The following is a 17,007-nucleotide window of genomic DNA, read 5'->3' as shown; positions in this document are numbered from 1 at the left end:
ACATTCTCTCTGCCTTGTTGAGTACAGGAACTTAGGTTACAGCCAGTGGTCATGAAAGGGATGATTTTTACACACTGACTCTTGAGTAGCCAAAAGTGATGGAGGTGATATCACAAATGTAGCTTTTCAACTCTATTTGAGCTTGTGAGTGAAATTCATCTTGAAGAAGACTAATTGGGCCAGGCATGGTGGCTCATGCCTGTAATCCCAGCACTTTGGGAGGCCAAGGCAGGCAGATCACCTGAGGTCAGGAGTTCAAGACCAGTCTGGCCAACATGGCGAAACCCCATCTCTACTAAAAATACAAAAATTAGCCAGGCATGGTGGTGGGCGCCTGTAATCCCAGCTACTCGGGAGGCTTAGGCAGGAGAATCTCTTGAACCCGGAAGGCAGAGGTTGCAGTGAGCGGAGGTTGCAGTGAGTTGAGATCGCACCACAGAACTCCAGCCTGAGCAACAGAGCACGACTTCATCTCAAAAAAAAAGACTAATTTTCTTCATCAAGTCTCTGAGGCATCCAGCAAGTGCGTGGGACGCGGCCAGCATCCAGTGATGGGAGCTGCCTTCTCCCTCACTCTACTCATATAGATTACAATAGAATTATGAAAATACCCTCCTGTGAGTAATAGGTAAACTATCTGCCTGCAGAAGTGGATGTTTCAGGGACTTAACACATCTTTGTCTTCCCTGTGTAACTAAGTCACTGATTTAAGTAAAAATCCCTCGAAATTTATGCATTACCATAATCCTGTGTAAAACAATTTTCTGTTATCAAATCTAGTTTAAAAACAGGGTATTTTTAACCCAATATTCTAATAAGTAGGGTTGCCATGCAAACAGGATATGATATTACTAATTTTCAGAAAAGTATAGACTACATCTATTATTAAAGTCACAAGGAACACAGAAACCTTTCTTTGATTGTTCAGAAAATATTTTTGACTCTTTCAATACCTGTCAATATTATGAACACAGCCTCAAATTTGTCAATATTTTGACTCTTTCAATACCAGTCAATAATATGAACATAGCCTGAAATTCGTATTGGTGAAGTGAAAACATTATCTTTTTTTAAAAAACAGATATTTACATATTTTCCATAGAGCATCTCACTTTTTTCCATAGCTCTGGATGTTTTCCAACTCTTTGTGAATGGAGAGCTAAACTCTCATCAAATCAGCAGTGAAGCCAGGGTAGTTCTGTAGGAGTTGATGTCCCAGGTGGGAGAGCAACTTTGGTTAGTTGCCCTAAACACAGGTCACCAAAAAAGGGATTTAATGAAAAGAAAAAGGAGAAAAGCTGCCAGGTCCCTTTTCCCAGTTCTACCCTAATGGCCAAAGCCAGTACTTATTATCTCAGTCCCATCCCACATCCAACCATGAAAGCCGGTGAAAGAAAATTCAGAACAGAATGAGGTGGGGGAAAGGGGAGATGGAGAGATGGAGAGACAGACACATGGATTTCAATAGATGTTACCTCCGCAGCCCTTGGCTTGTAAGAAACGTGGAGGCGCTTACCGCATCTGTAGCTTGCTCTGCAGCTCCTGCAGAATCTCTGTGGACTGTTTGTGATAGTCTAATGCTGCCTCTATGAACACGGCCAACTGGCTGACTTGTTCTACCTGCAGCAGAAGTGGAAAATTACTCCATGGAGGCCAGAACCTATGTAATGTCCAGAAAGAGAGGAGACCAGCAACAAAGACCCAGCTTTGCAGGGAAGGCCAGCGTCTGCCTCGGCTCTGGTCCATTTCATTTAATTTCATCTAGGAGCTCTGTATAATAATCATATAGGTCATGGTATGGAGCTATAAATGCTGGAAAAACATGTTCAAAATTATTTGTGATCATGAATTTGATTTAACTCAATAAAATGCCTGTTTTTCCAATTAGATGATGATTTTTCTCAGGAGATTTTCTATGCTATAAAGCTCATGGATCTGAAAACAGAGAGATAAAGCTCTTCCAGTTATAAATGAAGCCAACATTTAGCAAAGGAACTGCCTACTTAGTCAAGTGTCTCTACACGCACTTTCTAGCTAAGCCAAATCAAGACATTAAGTAAATTAAACAGTTAAGAACTGTAAATGAAACAGATAAGAAAGGGGGCTGAGAGCAATATGTGAATGGGGGCGATTTCCCTGTCCCCTATACGCTTTTTGTTGCTATCCACTCAACATATTTTCCCTGAAACATAGAGCTAAAGGGAATGAACTATAAAGACACTGGCATCTCTGTTTCCCACAAATCAAGACATTCATGAAATTAATGACTAACTTACAATGAATTTTTAAAAGCTGTGTCTTATAATAAAAACCTGGATGATATGGGGCTGTATAACTTGAGGAAGAGCAATCTGAGGAAGGCCTGAGAGCTTTCCTGCTCCCCCACGTGTCTGAGGGGCTGCTATAGGAAAGAGATTAAGCTTATTTCTGGAAGCCCCAGAGGCAAGCCCCAGAGGGTTGAGGTGATGGGCCTCCCCCAGCAAGAATCCAATCAACTATAGAGCTGGACAAAGACACAAATCAAAATCAATCCTACACTTCGCAGGTTTCCCTAAAGCCTATGCATCATTTCCATACTTCATTTTCTACTCAGCTTTAGGGCAAAGTCTGCCTGCTGATTCATTCACACAATCTCACCCTGCCTAACCAATCATGGACTTGTCAGCCTTCAAAGATCCACGCTACTTTCATTTGTAGTTGCAAATCATTCTTTAGTTGCCTGTACTTAAATTTTTCTTACCCACTTATACTATTTTAAACACGGGCTCAATATGCATGTAAGGTATACATGGAACTCCATGTGTGCCAAGCTGCGATCAGCATCCGAACAATGAAATCCTGTCGAGTTTCATTTACTTTACCATGCTCTGTGGCTGGAAAAGCAACAAGCCTAGCCTTAAATTTCCAAAAACCCAATAAACAAAACAAAGACAGCCTGGCCCCTACCAAATCCTAAGGATTTCTTAAATTTCACATCTTTGGCTTTTACACATACTTTTAAATAAGTCCAGGGCCATGGCCTAGCACAATCAGAGTAGAATTTATTATAGAAACAATTTTTCTTCCTTACAGTGCTAGAGTGGTGTGCTTGGTGAAAACGATGCCATGCCTCTCTGCCTTTAGTAAAATTTATTTGTCCTGTCTTATTACCCACTTTATAAAATGCTTGTATTTTATAATTTTTAAAGAAATTGTGAAAGATAACTAAATGAGTATTTCTTGAAACATATTTGGGGTTGGGGAACGGGAAGGGGGCAAAGGGATTACAAGCTATCCTCTCTGTCGTGGCTAAAACACAAGGCGACGTAATCTAGAGATGCATTTGTAACTGCTCATTGGGTGGCTGACTCTGGGAAGGAAATGAATCCTGAAAGCCCTTAAACCTTGGGAAATAATGGCAGCACTGCCCAATGCCTGCACCTAGTAGGTGCTCAGTACAAGTCCTGAAGGGGTGGCTACTAGGCTGTAAGTCTCTTGTTGACTGTGAAGACCAGGTGTGCTACAAGTAGATTATTTTCCTCCTTGAAAAAAATGGAAGCTTCCAGCTGTCCCCCAGATCATGAGCATTGAGATGTGTGCTGGGGACCACGGGGACCAACACAGGTGGATTGAGCTTCCCAAACAACGATTAGAAATAAATACCTAGACAGGCAGAACCAAGATAAAGCAATAAACTCAGGCCTAGCAAGAGCCAAAACCTGACCAAAAGGTAAAACATTTCTTCCATTGTTGGAATTTTAGCAGTCCATCTGTTGAATCAGAGAAAGTCACCTGGGATGGGAAGAAAGGCTTAATTCCACTTCTAGGTTGAGACCTGGGCTGACACTTTGCTGGTGCCATCTATTCAGAGCAAAGTGTGACCTCACCCATAAAAATGTTCACGTAATATATGCCGAGGAACTGGATTTCCAGATAATCCACTCCCTTTTCTGAAAATGAAGCACTCTAGCTCCTACAGATGGGCTCACACTCAGCTGATGTTTGAAGTGAGAAACTCATAATGCAAGCAGACTTCCACGTAGGTTAAAGGTCAAGGAGGCACAGGCCTTGGTGGCTGACAAATGTGTGAAGTGAGGGCTGTGAAGCTACCTGGGAGATGCACAGAACCATAAAACCAGAGGGGGCCTGAGGTAGACAGAATCACGGAGCCTGAAAAGATGTCCAAATCTTAGTTCCCCAAACCTGCAAATATGTTACTTCACATAGCAAAAGGGACTTTGCAGTTATGACTGAGTTAAGGATCTTAACATGAGGAGATTATTTTGGAATGTCTGAATGGCTCAACGTAATCATGAGGTCCTTTCAGAGGGAGACAGGAGTGCCAAGGTCAGAGAAGATGTGCCAATGGAAGTAGAGGTCAGAATGAGGTATGTGAAGATGCTGTGCCACTGGCTGTGAAGAGGGAGGAAGCGAAGAATGAGCCAAGAAATGCAAGTGGCCTGTAGAAGCTGGAAAAGGCAAAGAAGCAGCTTCTTCCTCCAGAGCCTCCAGAACAAACGTGGCCCTACCCACACCTTTATTTTAGGACTCTAGGCTGGAAGACAATAAATGTGTGCTGCTTTAAGCTACAGTTTGTGGTCATTTGTTATGGCCCCAACAGGAAACTGATACAGAGCTATTTTAGCCCATCCTCAAACTACGCAAAAACCTAACAATGAGATTAGTGCTGCCCAGGGTCCCCCATTCATGGTGATGGGAGTTGTTGCCTGGAGACACATAGGAACCAAACTCAGGGGGTAATGGACCCATCGTGACTGGGCCTGGGGACTTCACTGTTGGCTTGGCTGTATCCCAGGGCTTCTCACTCTCTTCTGAGGGATAACCCCAAAACAGGAATTAACTCAATTTATCTCCCATGGCAGACTACACACAATGTACAATCCACAAGTGACACACATGTGTCCCCTGTGGATACATTTCATTCCAAACCTCTCTTTAGCTGGAAACTAATGGATAATTAGCAGCATATATGGCCGTTGGGAGTACTTTAGTCCTGAGGATGGAAACAGAGAATAGATGTCCCCAACTACAGTGGACTAAGGATACTAGAAGTTTCTAGGAGTTGTGGAAACCTCAGGGACACTTGCATAAGATCTGAGCCATTAGCCTGGCCTTGAGGGCCAACTGCAAAGGGCTTAGGCTGTACCTAAAGGAAGAATGGCTCAAAGGACTGCATACTGTAACAAAGACTGTCTTAGGTCAACTCTGCAAGAGGACTATGGAAACTGGGGTGGCCAGAAGGAGCAGGGCTGGGAACTCTCCTCCTCTGACCCTTGAGCAATCACTTACCAGGGGACTTGGTGAGCAGCCGGGTGAGTAAGCAGAGAGTAGCACACCCTGAAGCCCATGGCGAGGACAGAGAGAGAACTGTGATGTGAGCAGCTGATACCTGTCCAGACACCTGGGGTCTGCAAGTGTGCTTGGCAAGCATGAATAAAGAAGTATACATCTTCAAAAGACGACAAGTCATTCTCTTTAACAACTGAAAAGGCACATTTCCCATACAGGTCATCTTCAATTTACAGTGTAATAATACCAGTAATTTCTTGCTCTATCATGTCAAAGACCTCCACTCTCTGTGGATTCCTCAGAGAAGCTATGGAAAATTTCTCATGAATTTTGCAATCTGGTTATAAACAGATGCATTTTCCAATGGGGCAAAAGCCTTTATTCAGAGTTTCTGAGAAAGTTTGAGTAAGGCAATTAAATTAATAACATGGATAATAATCCCTTACACTTTTATTCTCCACTTTATCCTTTTAAAGAATTTCTCAAATGCAGTTGTTAATTTGCCTGATACCAGTCAGGTGAAATGATTTTCCCAGAGGCTTAGCAGAAGCAAAACTGGAAACAGAATTCAGGTATCTCACTCCTTGCTGGATATGCTTTCTATGAGTTCAGTACCTCCTAATGTATCTTATTCCACACACTACAGTCTCTGAAACATTGGTAATAATATAATAATGTGACAGAATTCTGTGGTCAAATAAGTTTGGTAAACTGCCAACTGTATTTTCTCTTAGGAATTAATCTTTCTTACCATCAAATAAAGACTCCGAAAAGTCTTGTGATAAAGAAACTCTGTTTTATTTAACCCAGGGTTTCCCAAACGTGTTTGACCACAGAGACATTATTAATGCAAAACACACTAACATCCCATGGGATGGATTTTGGAAAATGCTACCCTAGACCAATGGAAAGACCCCAGGAATCTGGAATCTAGTAATTCCATGGGTCTAAACCCATGGATGGAAGGAGGGTCCTGTAGCTGGGGAATGTATACCAAGTGAGCCAGGACTGCAGATGCCTTTACTCACTGGACTGAAATAAGCATCTTCTATGGAATAATCTCTGATTTCTGCTAATGTCAAAGACCTACATTTGCTAATGGTAAGTTGTGAGGAATAAACTTCTCTGCAAAGACAGAAGAGGTGATAGTGTGTTAACAAACCTATATACTGTTTGTTATACTGTTCCCAAGAAATGGCAATGAAGGCTGGTAACCAGTCTGCTGACTTTCCCACACTTTTCTCCAAGAGGAGGGCTGCCCTGGGTACCTCTCAGGACCCTGCCAGGCCCAACTTGGCCTGGCGAGAAATTAGTCATGGGACTGCCCCTCCTGGATCCCTGGAAAGTTGGAGAACCAAAACACCTCCTGGCTTGCATCATTGCCTATAGAATAATGATGCTGTTCAGCCTCAGGCAAAATGTGAAGAAATGCTCAATGTCTCCAATCCAGCTGCCACTCACAACACAACCAAAGGCTACAGTGTGGGGCCAAAGGAGACTCTTCTTCATTCTCCCATTCCCAGTTCTGCCAAAAATAGATAAGAAAATAGATACAACTTCTGCTTAGGAATGTTAGAGTGAGCACATCATATCTCTCCACCTCCCCTTCCTTTGGTGATTCATCTAACTGGTGAGATTGCAGGAGTGGCACCCACTTGGCCCTAATAACCAGGGTATCTGGACACTACAAGGAAAGGCAGTAGGGGCCTGGCTGTGGGCTCCGGATTTCTCAAGAAAGTGGGTTTGTGAAGTGGCCACAAGATCGTGTGTCATTTGGCTTTGTGGTCTCTGCACCCGCTCTCTCTGCAGGGGCTCCAAGGTCTAGACTTCAGGCCAGGAATAGCTCACTGGACTTAAACTGTGGGCCCAGGCCCAAGCTGCCCCTTCCAACATGGCTTTCTAGAGAGCCCTGCTCTCTGAGCAAGGGGCTGGCATGTGATCCTATGTGGCTCCCCCGGTTTGTTTCTCAGTTGGGAGAATGCAGAGGTGAGGACAGATGAAAGACCACACCCTGGAAATCCCTGCAAATGGCCTGTTGGCCAGAAAACCCTAGGAAGTATTACATCTGGAGACCCAGGAAAGACCAAGTCTGTTAACTCCAGCCAGGGTTCTCCTCACATCAGACAGAGCTTTGGCAAACAGTTTCTTTTGAGGCATTCCCCGGTGAAGCTTTTATTGTGTCTAAGGCAGGACGAAGAGACATGAGGGCTAGAGAAGGCATCAGCTCTTCCCCCAGGGTGAGATTTCGGTCTCTGAATGGTCAGTGCCAAACAGAGATGGGCAGGTAGCACCAGAGCACCAAGCACACCCATCTCAGAGGATTTCCCTTCATTCGCTTTTCTCTGCTTATTCACTTTCTCTTTGGAGTGAATGCTTCTAAGTCTTCTCACCAGGCCCTCCTCCTCCTCCTCTTCCTCTCATGGATGAGGCTGGGGATGCTCCCTAGTTAGTAGGATGGGTTGCTCTGCCTCAGTCACTGGCTCTGCAGGGTTGCGGCCAGCAAGGCTCCCACTCACCCAGCTTCAGCGTCTCAGGCTGTGTCTAGGTGGTGAGACAGGCTGGCTCTCCCCTAGAGCTGGCTGTCATCCACCGAAGAAGGTGCAAGGAGGAGAAAGTGTCATCAGGACTTTAAGTCCAGGCCATGTCCTTCAGCAAAGTTGACCAGGAGGTCTGTATTTTACAACTTTCAAGTGTTCTCATCAGTTAAAGACATGTCCCTTGATTCCAATCTGGCTTTTTTGTCACTTCCTCCATTGGTCAGAATCCAAAGGGTGAATGGCTGGGACTGATATCCCCACAGATATCTGATACTGTGATATCCCCACAGTAACAGAAGCATGTTCTACTTGTGTCTGGAGGAAGTGTCAGGGCCTCCGCTGCCTGCCACCAGGCTTCCCTTGCAGCCGCTTATTTGACAGTTTGTACACCTTGTCTCCAGCAGGTACCGGATCAAGTGGAAACACCGTCCAATCCATCAGGCAGCAGCACCCGAAGACCCACTGTGTTTGACATGGCGATTAGAACAGGTCCCAGCCATCTTTAGTTTCTGCCAGGAAATCCAGCCCTCCCCCGCCACCCTGAAGCACAGCTCCTCATGCAGGACTTCCCCACAGGAAAGGAAGCAACATGGCAACAAGAGGTTGAGTGACCAAGGTTGGACGTGCGGGTGGTGACTCAGAGGGAGCAGGAAGCCATAGTCCCATGGGCTGCAGAGCCACCAGCTCTGGCCTGGTTGTTGGAGATGGATCAAATGCAGGGCCAAGGATTCAAGTACGCCCCATCCACCATGTATTGGCATTTTGTCTTTCTCCCAGCAAGTCACATTCTCTGTTTATCCCCAAGCACCAGGCAGTATTGGCATTTGCATGTCAGGTCCAAGGAGTGACCCGGAGGAGATTTTTCTCTACCTTGCCTGGTCAACAGGAGAGGATGGTCAGACCACCTGGTTATGGCACAGACACACTGACATGGGAAAGGCTGAGGTGGTGCCCTCTGATCTAATGTTGTTTACCCCAAGAAGAGAGTAAGATGGGCTTCTGAAGCCTACACAATCACTTCTGAGTCTCCTCAGCTATAAACCTGGGTAGGGGAAAAGGTAAATGCACGGGCGCCATGACAGGGACCATCAACAGTACCCCCTTAGCCTCTTTACCATGGGGTGTCAGTGAATGATAGCTCTTGTCATTGTCATCATCATTATCACCATCACTATCACCACCATTACCGCAAGAACCAGCAGCCAGGGCACCCCTAGTAGCCACTGCAGCTACAGACAGCAGGAGGGAGGGAGAAGGGAGGAAGGAAAGAGCCTAGTTTCCAGGCAGCCTGGGCGGTCCCTCTCCATTTCATAACACTGGTCTCCTCCCACCTCAATGGCAGAAGTAGAAGCCAGAAAACCCCTCCTTGTGAAGGTGAAGACCCCAGGATCCAGGCTGAGGGAGCAGCCCCGACTCCCCAGAGCTGAACAGGGGAAACCTCCACTCACCCGCAGGTCAATTTCCCACAGGAAGCCTTGGAGGAAACATGACAACCAGGCCGGAGCAAGGCCAGCACCAGGGCCCCTGCAGAGCTTGGGCTAGGAACCAGCTCTTACTTCTGCCAGGGCAGGGTGGGGGGGCTTAACCCATCTGTGACACACAGAATATGTGTCACTGTCAAAACATGGACAAATGATTGAGCTTTTATAATGAAGGGATCCTTTTTGACTTTTGACTGACACTGAGGGGGAAAACTGAGGTCTCTTGAGTCAACTGCTAAGGCCAGCGTGGCTGAGACAGGCTTCCCTCATGGAGCACTTTGCGAAAACCCATCATCGTGGTTCCCGCATGGGTAATAAACGGCACAAATGGGTCAGACAGCACATCTGACACAAGACACAATCTCAGAGTTTAAGCCATGAATGGGCCTGGAGCCAGCAGGGCAACATTCCATATGGCCCCTCAAAGAGTATCTGATACATGTCACACTTCAAATTACATTTTATAAAGACTTCAAAACAACACGGCAATCTGAAACAAAACAAAATGGCTGTTGCTTAGGGACAATTTCAAGAGGAAATTCATATATTTAAAGAAAAACAGAGATACCGAACTGTCACACCTCCTCCTATTCCCCCTCCTCCTAAAAAAAAAATTAAAAGGAGAAACACAGTAGAGTACTTTTCAGGCCTCAGTGGTTTAATGGGCATGGGAAATTTCAAATTGGCATCTCCAGTTGGGAGAATTCATTCTCCAGGATGAATGTCTTGTCAGTATTGGACACAATCCCTCCACACATCACCATGGTAAATAAAAGGTGCTCAATGCATTTTGACTTGTCTCAAAAGAAGTAAGACCTCAGTGTACCTTTAAATAAACTGTTATAAGTACAGCATGGTCTTGAGGATAAATAAACCTCCTGACTTGTTCCCACAGGTTTAAAAACTTAACAATTAGGTCCCATGCTAATACTGGGGCTGAGACAGCTCCTGGCATTGCTGAGGCCAGGCTGAGGGCAGGGGCTCAGGAGGGAGGCAGGTGGCTGACACCTCTTCTACTCAGGCAGTCAAAGTGCCAATGGCCCCTTAAACCCAAGGCCGAGCAGGGAGGCCACCCCCAGCTGCGTGTTGCCTGGTCAGGAGTCACTGTCCTCCTTAATTCCATTTCATTTGACTTTACTTGGACAAATAAAATCAAAGCAAATGGCAGGAACCACACTACAATAGAAGATTGGTACTTCTGAGGGATAAGATCCAAGACCTTCACAATTCCCGAGCCCACAAGCACCACTACGGAACAGCTGAAAAATTTAGGTGCCTTGAATGTGGGCTATGACAGGTAAAGGCATCAGAGAGCTGGGGGATGACAGCAGCTCTCCCCCACCCCCTCCACCAGCTAACAGAGCTGCTCTCCCTTATACATCTGCCTTGCCAAGTACTTTTCAGTCTTAGCAAAATGGCAAATTACCACACGACCTGGACTTTTCATTCTCCTGTGAAACCACAAATGCTATGGCCTCACATACAAAAGTCAGTCTACTTCGCAATCTTCAGAGACAACCTCTGAAGCAATCCTGGGATAAACAGGACTCCTCAAGATTTAAGATACTGAGCCAGGGACTAGGCATGGTGGCTCACACTTGTAATCCCAGCACTTTGGGAGGCTGAGGCAGGTAGATGCCTTGAGCCCAAGAGTTCATGACCAGCCTGGGCAACATGGCAAAACTCCCATCTTGACAAAAAATTTTCCGGGTTTGGTGGCATGCCTGTGGTCCCAGCTATCCACAAGGCTGAGGTGGGAGGATCACTTGATCCTGGGAGGTCGAGGCTGCAGTGAGTCACAATCATGCCACTGCACTCCAGCCTGGGCAACAGAGTGAGACCCTGTCTCCAAAAAAGTATGTGAGTCAGGGCTTGCTGGATGTCTGAAGCAATCTCTGAGGCAGGACATAGGAGAAAATTCTGGAAACTTGCATAACAGCTAAGGCTTTAGAGCACGTTTGTCCAACCTGTGGCCCACAGGCCGCATGTGGCCCAGGATGGGTTTGAATGTGGCCCAACACAAATTCATAAACTTTCTTAAAACGTTATGAGATTGGACAGGCGTAGCGGCTCACACCTTTAATCCCAGCACTTTGAGAGGCCGAGGTGGGCAGATCACTAGGTCAAGAGATCAAGACCCTTCTGGCCAACATGGTGAAACCCCATCTCTACTAAAAATATAAAAATTAGCTGGGTGTGGTGGCGCGTGGCTGTAATCCCGACTACTCAGAAGGCTGAGGCATGAGAATTGCTTGAACCCAGGAGGCGGAGGTTGTAGTGAGTCAAGATGGCGCCACTGCACTCCAGCCTGGTGACAGAGCAAGACTCTGTCTCAAAAAAAAAAAAAAAAAAAAAAAAATTGTGGAGGTTTTTTTTGCGATTTTTTTTTTAAGCTCATCAGCTATTGTTAGGGTACTTTATGTGTGGCCCAGGAAAGACAAAAGATTGGGCACCCCTGCTTTAGAGCTTTTCAACATGCTGGTCATAGTCATATATTCAATGTTTCATTCATTTACATTAAAATCTCCTGTTTGGTTTAAATACTTACATCATTTTCTAAAAAATTAAACATGCTTCTTTCAGCCAACTCCTTTGACTCTTCAAATTTTTCTACCGCTTGTCTGACTTCTTCGTCTGGTATCTTACCTACTCGTTTCTTTTTATAATCGTAATCCAGGCGGCGGCCTTCCAGCTTTTTCAGGTGATGCTAAAAAAAGAGAAGGGAGTCCCTCAGAGAGGCGCTACATTCAAAACCTGGCACAAAAAAATTATTTCTATTAAAATGGTCATTGCTTTTTCTCGGCCTAGATTCCAGAGGGCAGGAACCCACCTTACACTGCTGTTGGGAGCACCTCAGCACCTGATGGAGGCTCTCCTCACTTCAGGTGCTCAAGGAATATTTGTGGAATGAATGAATGAATGAATGAATGGACAGATAGGTGATAGAATAAATGAGTGTCTGTATGGAACATAAAGATGCAGTAGCCATGCTCAGATATTCTTTTCAATGTTCTTTATACGATCCCTCACTTCAGCCTTCTTAATGTCCAGATAATTTCTAACCAGGTAAACCAAACAAAACATAGTAGGAACATTTCTTTTGGCACTATTGTCAACTCCTGACTAAGTAGTAGACTATAAAATCACAAACTTCTACAATCCCTTAGAATATTAATGGATCTCCATAAAGTTCCCAAACAATCAAGAAATAAGTTGTATAAAATGCTGTTAATGAATGCAAAGGAGAGAGTTCACAGACAACCTCTGAAATGGGAAAAACTCTAAACAATATTATAACCCCTTTAACAAAATCTAACAGAACTGTCTACTCATGGAACAGGCTGCCTTGCGTAGCAGGTTTCCCATCATAGTTTGTGTCCAAGCAGAGAGACCCCGTGTCAGAACAGTGTCGAGTGGGAGAGCTATACAGGACAAGGGAGGGGTCCCTGGAGAGTTTATGGCTATAATCCTCAGAAATCAGACACTGGGTATCGAAAGTGTATGTAGAAACTGATCATCCCACTGAAGCACGAGGATAGCTTGCACTATGCATTTTAGCAGGAAGCACTGCTTCTAACTTTCATGACTCGGTGAAAAGAGCACCCAGAGAGTCAGAAGCATCTGTCTCCTATGCTGTGACTTTGGGCTGGTCCCTAATCCCTCTGTACCTCTACATGAACACCTGAAAGTCAGTCATATGTCAAATGAACAGGCTCCCAACCCCTGATTTCTGAGCGACATGGAGCATAGGCGAGACTGTGAAAGGCTTCCTAAACCTTGGACTCTTAACTTTCCATCATCCACATAATTTAAATTTAGATTTACAGTTCTATATCAAACAGTATCTGAGTAACAAAATGGCATTTAGAAAATTATTTTTTTGCATAAGGAACTGCAACATTTCAGAATAAGTGTATTTTACACATTTCACCCACTTACTACTCAGGACCACATATGTGTCTGTGGTTGGCCAGGTGGAGGAGCAATGCTGACTTTTCATATGACCTTCCTCCATGATGACCGCACAAGAAGAAATAAAACTTGCTATATGTCAGCAAAGGAGACATTTGGTTTTACAGCTGTGCATTTGGGGGAGATGTTTTGGCATCCCCAGAACCCAGACTGTCACTTCTCTAGAATCAACCATTCAAAAATAATTTGGAAAAACATCTCCTGTACCCAAACAACATATACACCTACTAAGTACCCACAAAAATTAAAATAAAAAAAATAAAATAGGCCAGGCGCAGTGGCTCACACCTGTAATCCCAGCACTTTGGGAGGTTGAGGCAGGCGGATCACGAGGTCAGGAGATCGAGACCATCCTGGCTAACATGGTGAAACCCCGTCTCTACTAAAAATACAAAAAAATTAGCCAGCGTGGTGGCGGGCGCCTGTAGTCCCCGCTACTCAGGAGGCTGAGACAGGAGAATGGCGTGAACCCGAGAGGTGGAGCTTGCAGTGAGCCGAGATCATGCCGCTGCACTCCAGCCTGGGCAACAGAGCGAGACTCTGTCTCAAAAGAAATAAAAAATAAAAAATAAAATAATGTGTGTGAGCACAAACCATGTGGCAGGCTTGTGACTACAGGGAACAAACCACGATCCCTCACCCCAAGGAATGGACTGCTCAATATGAGCAGAAGGTAAGCAACAGTGCTCATGGCACAGGGGCACAGAAGGGGTACCCCACAGAGTCTAGCAAAAGAACAAACAGCTTCCCAAAGGAAAGCACATCCGAGCTGAGGGGTGAGGTGACACAGCCAGGAGATGGGGTGAAAGGACAAAGACAGCAAATAGCGAGAAAGCACAAAGCAAAATGTCACCAGGGAGCTGGAAATGATTCAGTGAGGCTGGACGGAGTTCACATGGGGAAGGGGTGGCAATAAGGCCACAGAGGAAAGGAGGGGCCAGGCTGTGAAGGGCTGAGGGGCTGTATCTTCACCCCACCTCCGGTGGGCAGCCAGAAAGGTTTGCAGCTCAGGAAGGATGCCCTTGCTGTGGGCTAGAGAATGGACAGGAGGGAGTGAGATGTGGTGCCAGGGGTCAAGGGCAGCTGTGCTGATGTGCGTAAATGTTAACAGGAAGAAGCCAACAGATAGAAAGGGAAAGAATGAAGGTACAGCAGAGAGGACGATGGATGTCACAACGGCCCTGAGGAAGTGAGAGATGACAAACCCGGCGGCCCAGTAGAGGACTTGAGAGCAACAAACATGTCCCTGGCTTGACAGCAACAGGAACATGTTTCCCCTGAGATGGAAGAAGAGGATGGTATGCATGATGGGGCCAAGGGCTGTGCAGGTGGGGAGTGGGATGTTTAGGGAGCTCCTGAATGGGTGCTTTCATTTCTCACTCAGACTTCCTGAATTCTCCCTCATACACTTTGCTTTCAGCAGAAACTCTAAATGCAATGCCTGGACAGGCATCCAGGGCTTTCCGTGACTCTCAGTCTTTCCTCCCTCCACAGCACCTCTGCCCCTACACACCCTATCCCCTGGCCATACCACACAATCGAGGTTCCCGAGCCTGCCTGCTCTCACAGCCCTGGCCCTCTGGTCAGCTTGTGCTGGATATTTTGCCCACCTGAGTCTCCCAGTCTGCATAGCCAGCTTCTCCTCCTCTGGGAAGCCTTCCCTGACCCAGCCAGGCTGAGGGAGGTGCCTCTCCTTCATGTCCCTGGGCTAATCTCTCCAACAACTGTCAAAGTGCATGATATCTGTTGACTTGTCTCTCTACCCTACACCTGTGAGTTTCACAAGGGCATGCACCAGGTCTTGGTTAGCCACATATGGCCACTGCCCACCACAGTGGCAAGGCACAGCAGGCCCTCTATACACAGATGATGGATGAATAAATAAATCAACAAATGAACAAAGAAAGAACCAATAATCTGACATTCATCAGTTCCTTCTCTGGTCCCTGGAATATGAAGCCATCTCAAGGCCCACGGTCCAAGCAGGGAAGGCCACCCAAGCTCACACATCCCATCAGCCTCATCTCTGTCACACAGGCTAGACCAGTGGGGATTCACACTTCCCCCTCGGGTTCTGGAAAAAATGGGCTAGAACGGTGGTTTTTGAACATTAGTGTGCATCCGAATTACCTGGAGGACTTTATAAAACACAGACTTGCTGGGCTTCACCCCCAAGATTTCTGATTCAGGAGGTAAGGGATGGGGCCCAAGAATTTGCATTTCTCACAAGTGATGCTGATGTTGCTGGTCCAGGGACCACACTTCGAGAATCAATAGGTCTGAAGAAGGGAAAACAGGATATGCCCAAGGTTCAAATGACCTCCAAGTTGAGATCATGCTGGAAGGTACCCGGAGGAACATCTTCTGTACATATCCATAAGAACGTGCTTGTACCTCCAGAGTAGAAGTCCCTGGTGGGGTAGAAGTCTCGGGGCTGTTTTCCCACATCTACAAAAATGCCACCATGCAAGTGGCATGCAATTATCTCCAGGTACCTGAAAATTCCCATGCATATCATTTTTAACAGTTTTCCAAATGAAAAATTCAGTTTCTAGGTGTTGATTTTCTTGAGAAGTAATGGAAAATAATGACCACCAGGGCAATGCATCAGAATATGCAACTATGGTATGATTTTGATAATAAGAAATGCACTACAAAGTTAAGTAATTACTTTGTTGTGTGATAAATGGCTGCAGAAATATGGATTTTTAGCCTGGCTTTGAGCTGGCTTCAACTAGATACAGAATTTCCAGCTGAAAGAACATGCTTGCATTCCCTCCCATTATCCTGCTTCATCTCCAGGGCAGATAGATCCTGGCACTCTTTCCCAGTGAGCCCAGGAAAATAGAACTGGGTTATTTTTACCCTACCCACAAGCATCATAAGATGATGCTTTCAGTGAGTCCCTGCTGAAACATTCTAATGATTTTAAATATAAACATCATCTTAAGTAGCAACAGGTATATTTATAGCCTGGAAGACTTACCCCAATCTCTTTTAAATCTTTATCTTGTAGTAACTGAAGTGGATCAATAAAAGTTTGCTTTACATTAATATCAAGAGAGTCTTTCACCTCAGCCATTAGCTTCATGGATTCACCAACTTCTATCAATGCATTGCCTTGAATAGAAAACATAAATACAAAAGGTTCTTTGGGAGACTACTCCAGGTTTAACAGTGCTATTTATTTCATTCTTTACCAAAAGTTTGTGGATGATGGTGTAGCAAGGTCCTTGCTCCAGGACCTCTGAATCCTGGAACAGAATGAAAAAGAAAAAGCAAGGCTTCCTATTTTCTGCATTTTCCTCTCTATGTTCTGCACTTTCACCACCACAGAAAATACAACTGAGGCTAGCAGACCGAAGTACTTACCATTTGGGCCACTAGATGGGGATAAAGATCCTTTTAAAAAAAACTAGTAATTTGGGACTCTGGCACAGAGGGTTCCTTAGAAGCTTAAGAATAAAATCTCCTTGTAAACAATGAAAGGATTCACTCATGGGGCTGTTAACCAGTAAAAATTACAATAGAAATAAACCAATAAAACATCTCAGCTTCTAGCTGTGGGATCTTCTCAAGGCTACTCCCTGTATCCTTCTAGAAGGTTCTAAGGCTCCCTGCCCTCTCTGATGTCAAAGAAAGCCTGCTGGTGTCACATGGGACATCCTGTCAGCAGGGTGGGGTGGGGGTCTGCTGGTGCACTAGAGCCCAGGCCAGCCTTCCTGGCT

General features: G+C 45.4%; 1 protein-coding gene across 6 annotated transcripts in view; it reads right to left on the bottom strand.

The window, feature by feature from the left end:
- Positions 1-17,007, bottom strand: part of SH3GL3 (SH3 domain containing GRB2 like 3, endophilin A3) — a 167,527-nt gene that overhangs the window by 29,995 nt on the left and 120,525 nt on the right. For all 6 annotated transcript variants that reach the window (XR_649338.4, XR_649339.4, XM_009210789.4 and 3 more), the window contains 3 exons: positions 16,266-16,399; positions 11,856-12,014; positions 1,517-1,620 (listed from right to left, as the gene is read on the bottom strand). Coding sequence is in view for 4 of the 6 variants with exons in the window: in XM_009210789.4 (XP_009209053.2) it covers positions 1,517-1,620; positions 11,856-12,014; positions 16,266-16,399 (397 nt within the window). In the remaining 2 variants the exon portion in view is untranslated. The remainder of the gene's footprint in view (positions 1-1,516; positions 1,621-11,855; positions 12,015-16,265; positions 16,400-17,007) is intronic.

This window comes from Papio anubis, chromosome 7 (assembly GCF_008728515.1).
Source record: "Papio anubis isolate 15944 chromosome 7, Panubis1.0, whole genome shotgun sequence".
Lineage (NCBI taxonomy): Eukaryota > Metazoa > Chordata > Mammalia > Primates > Cercopithecidae > Papio > Papio anubis.
The sequence above is the reverse complement of the archived record's forward strand: the minus strand, read 5'-3'. Positions and strand labels throughout refer to the sequence as shown.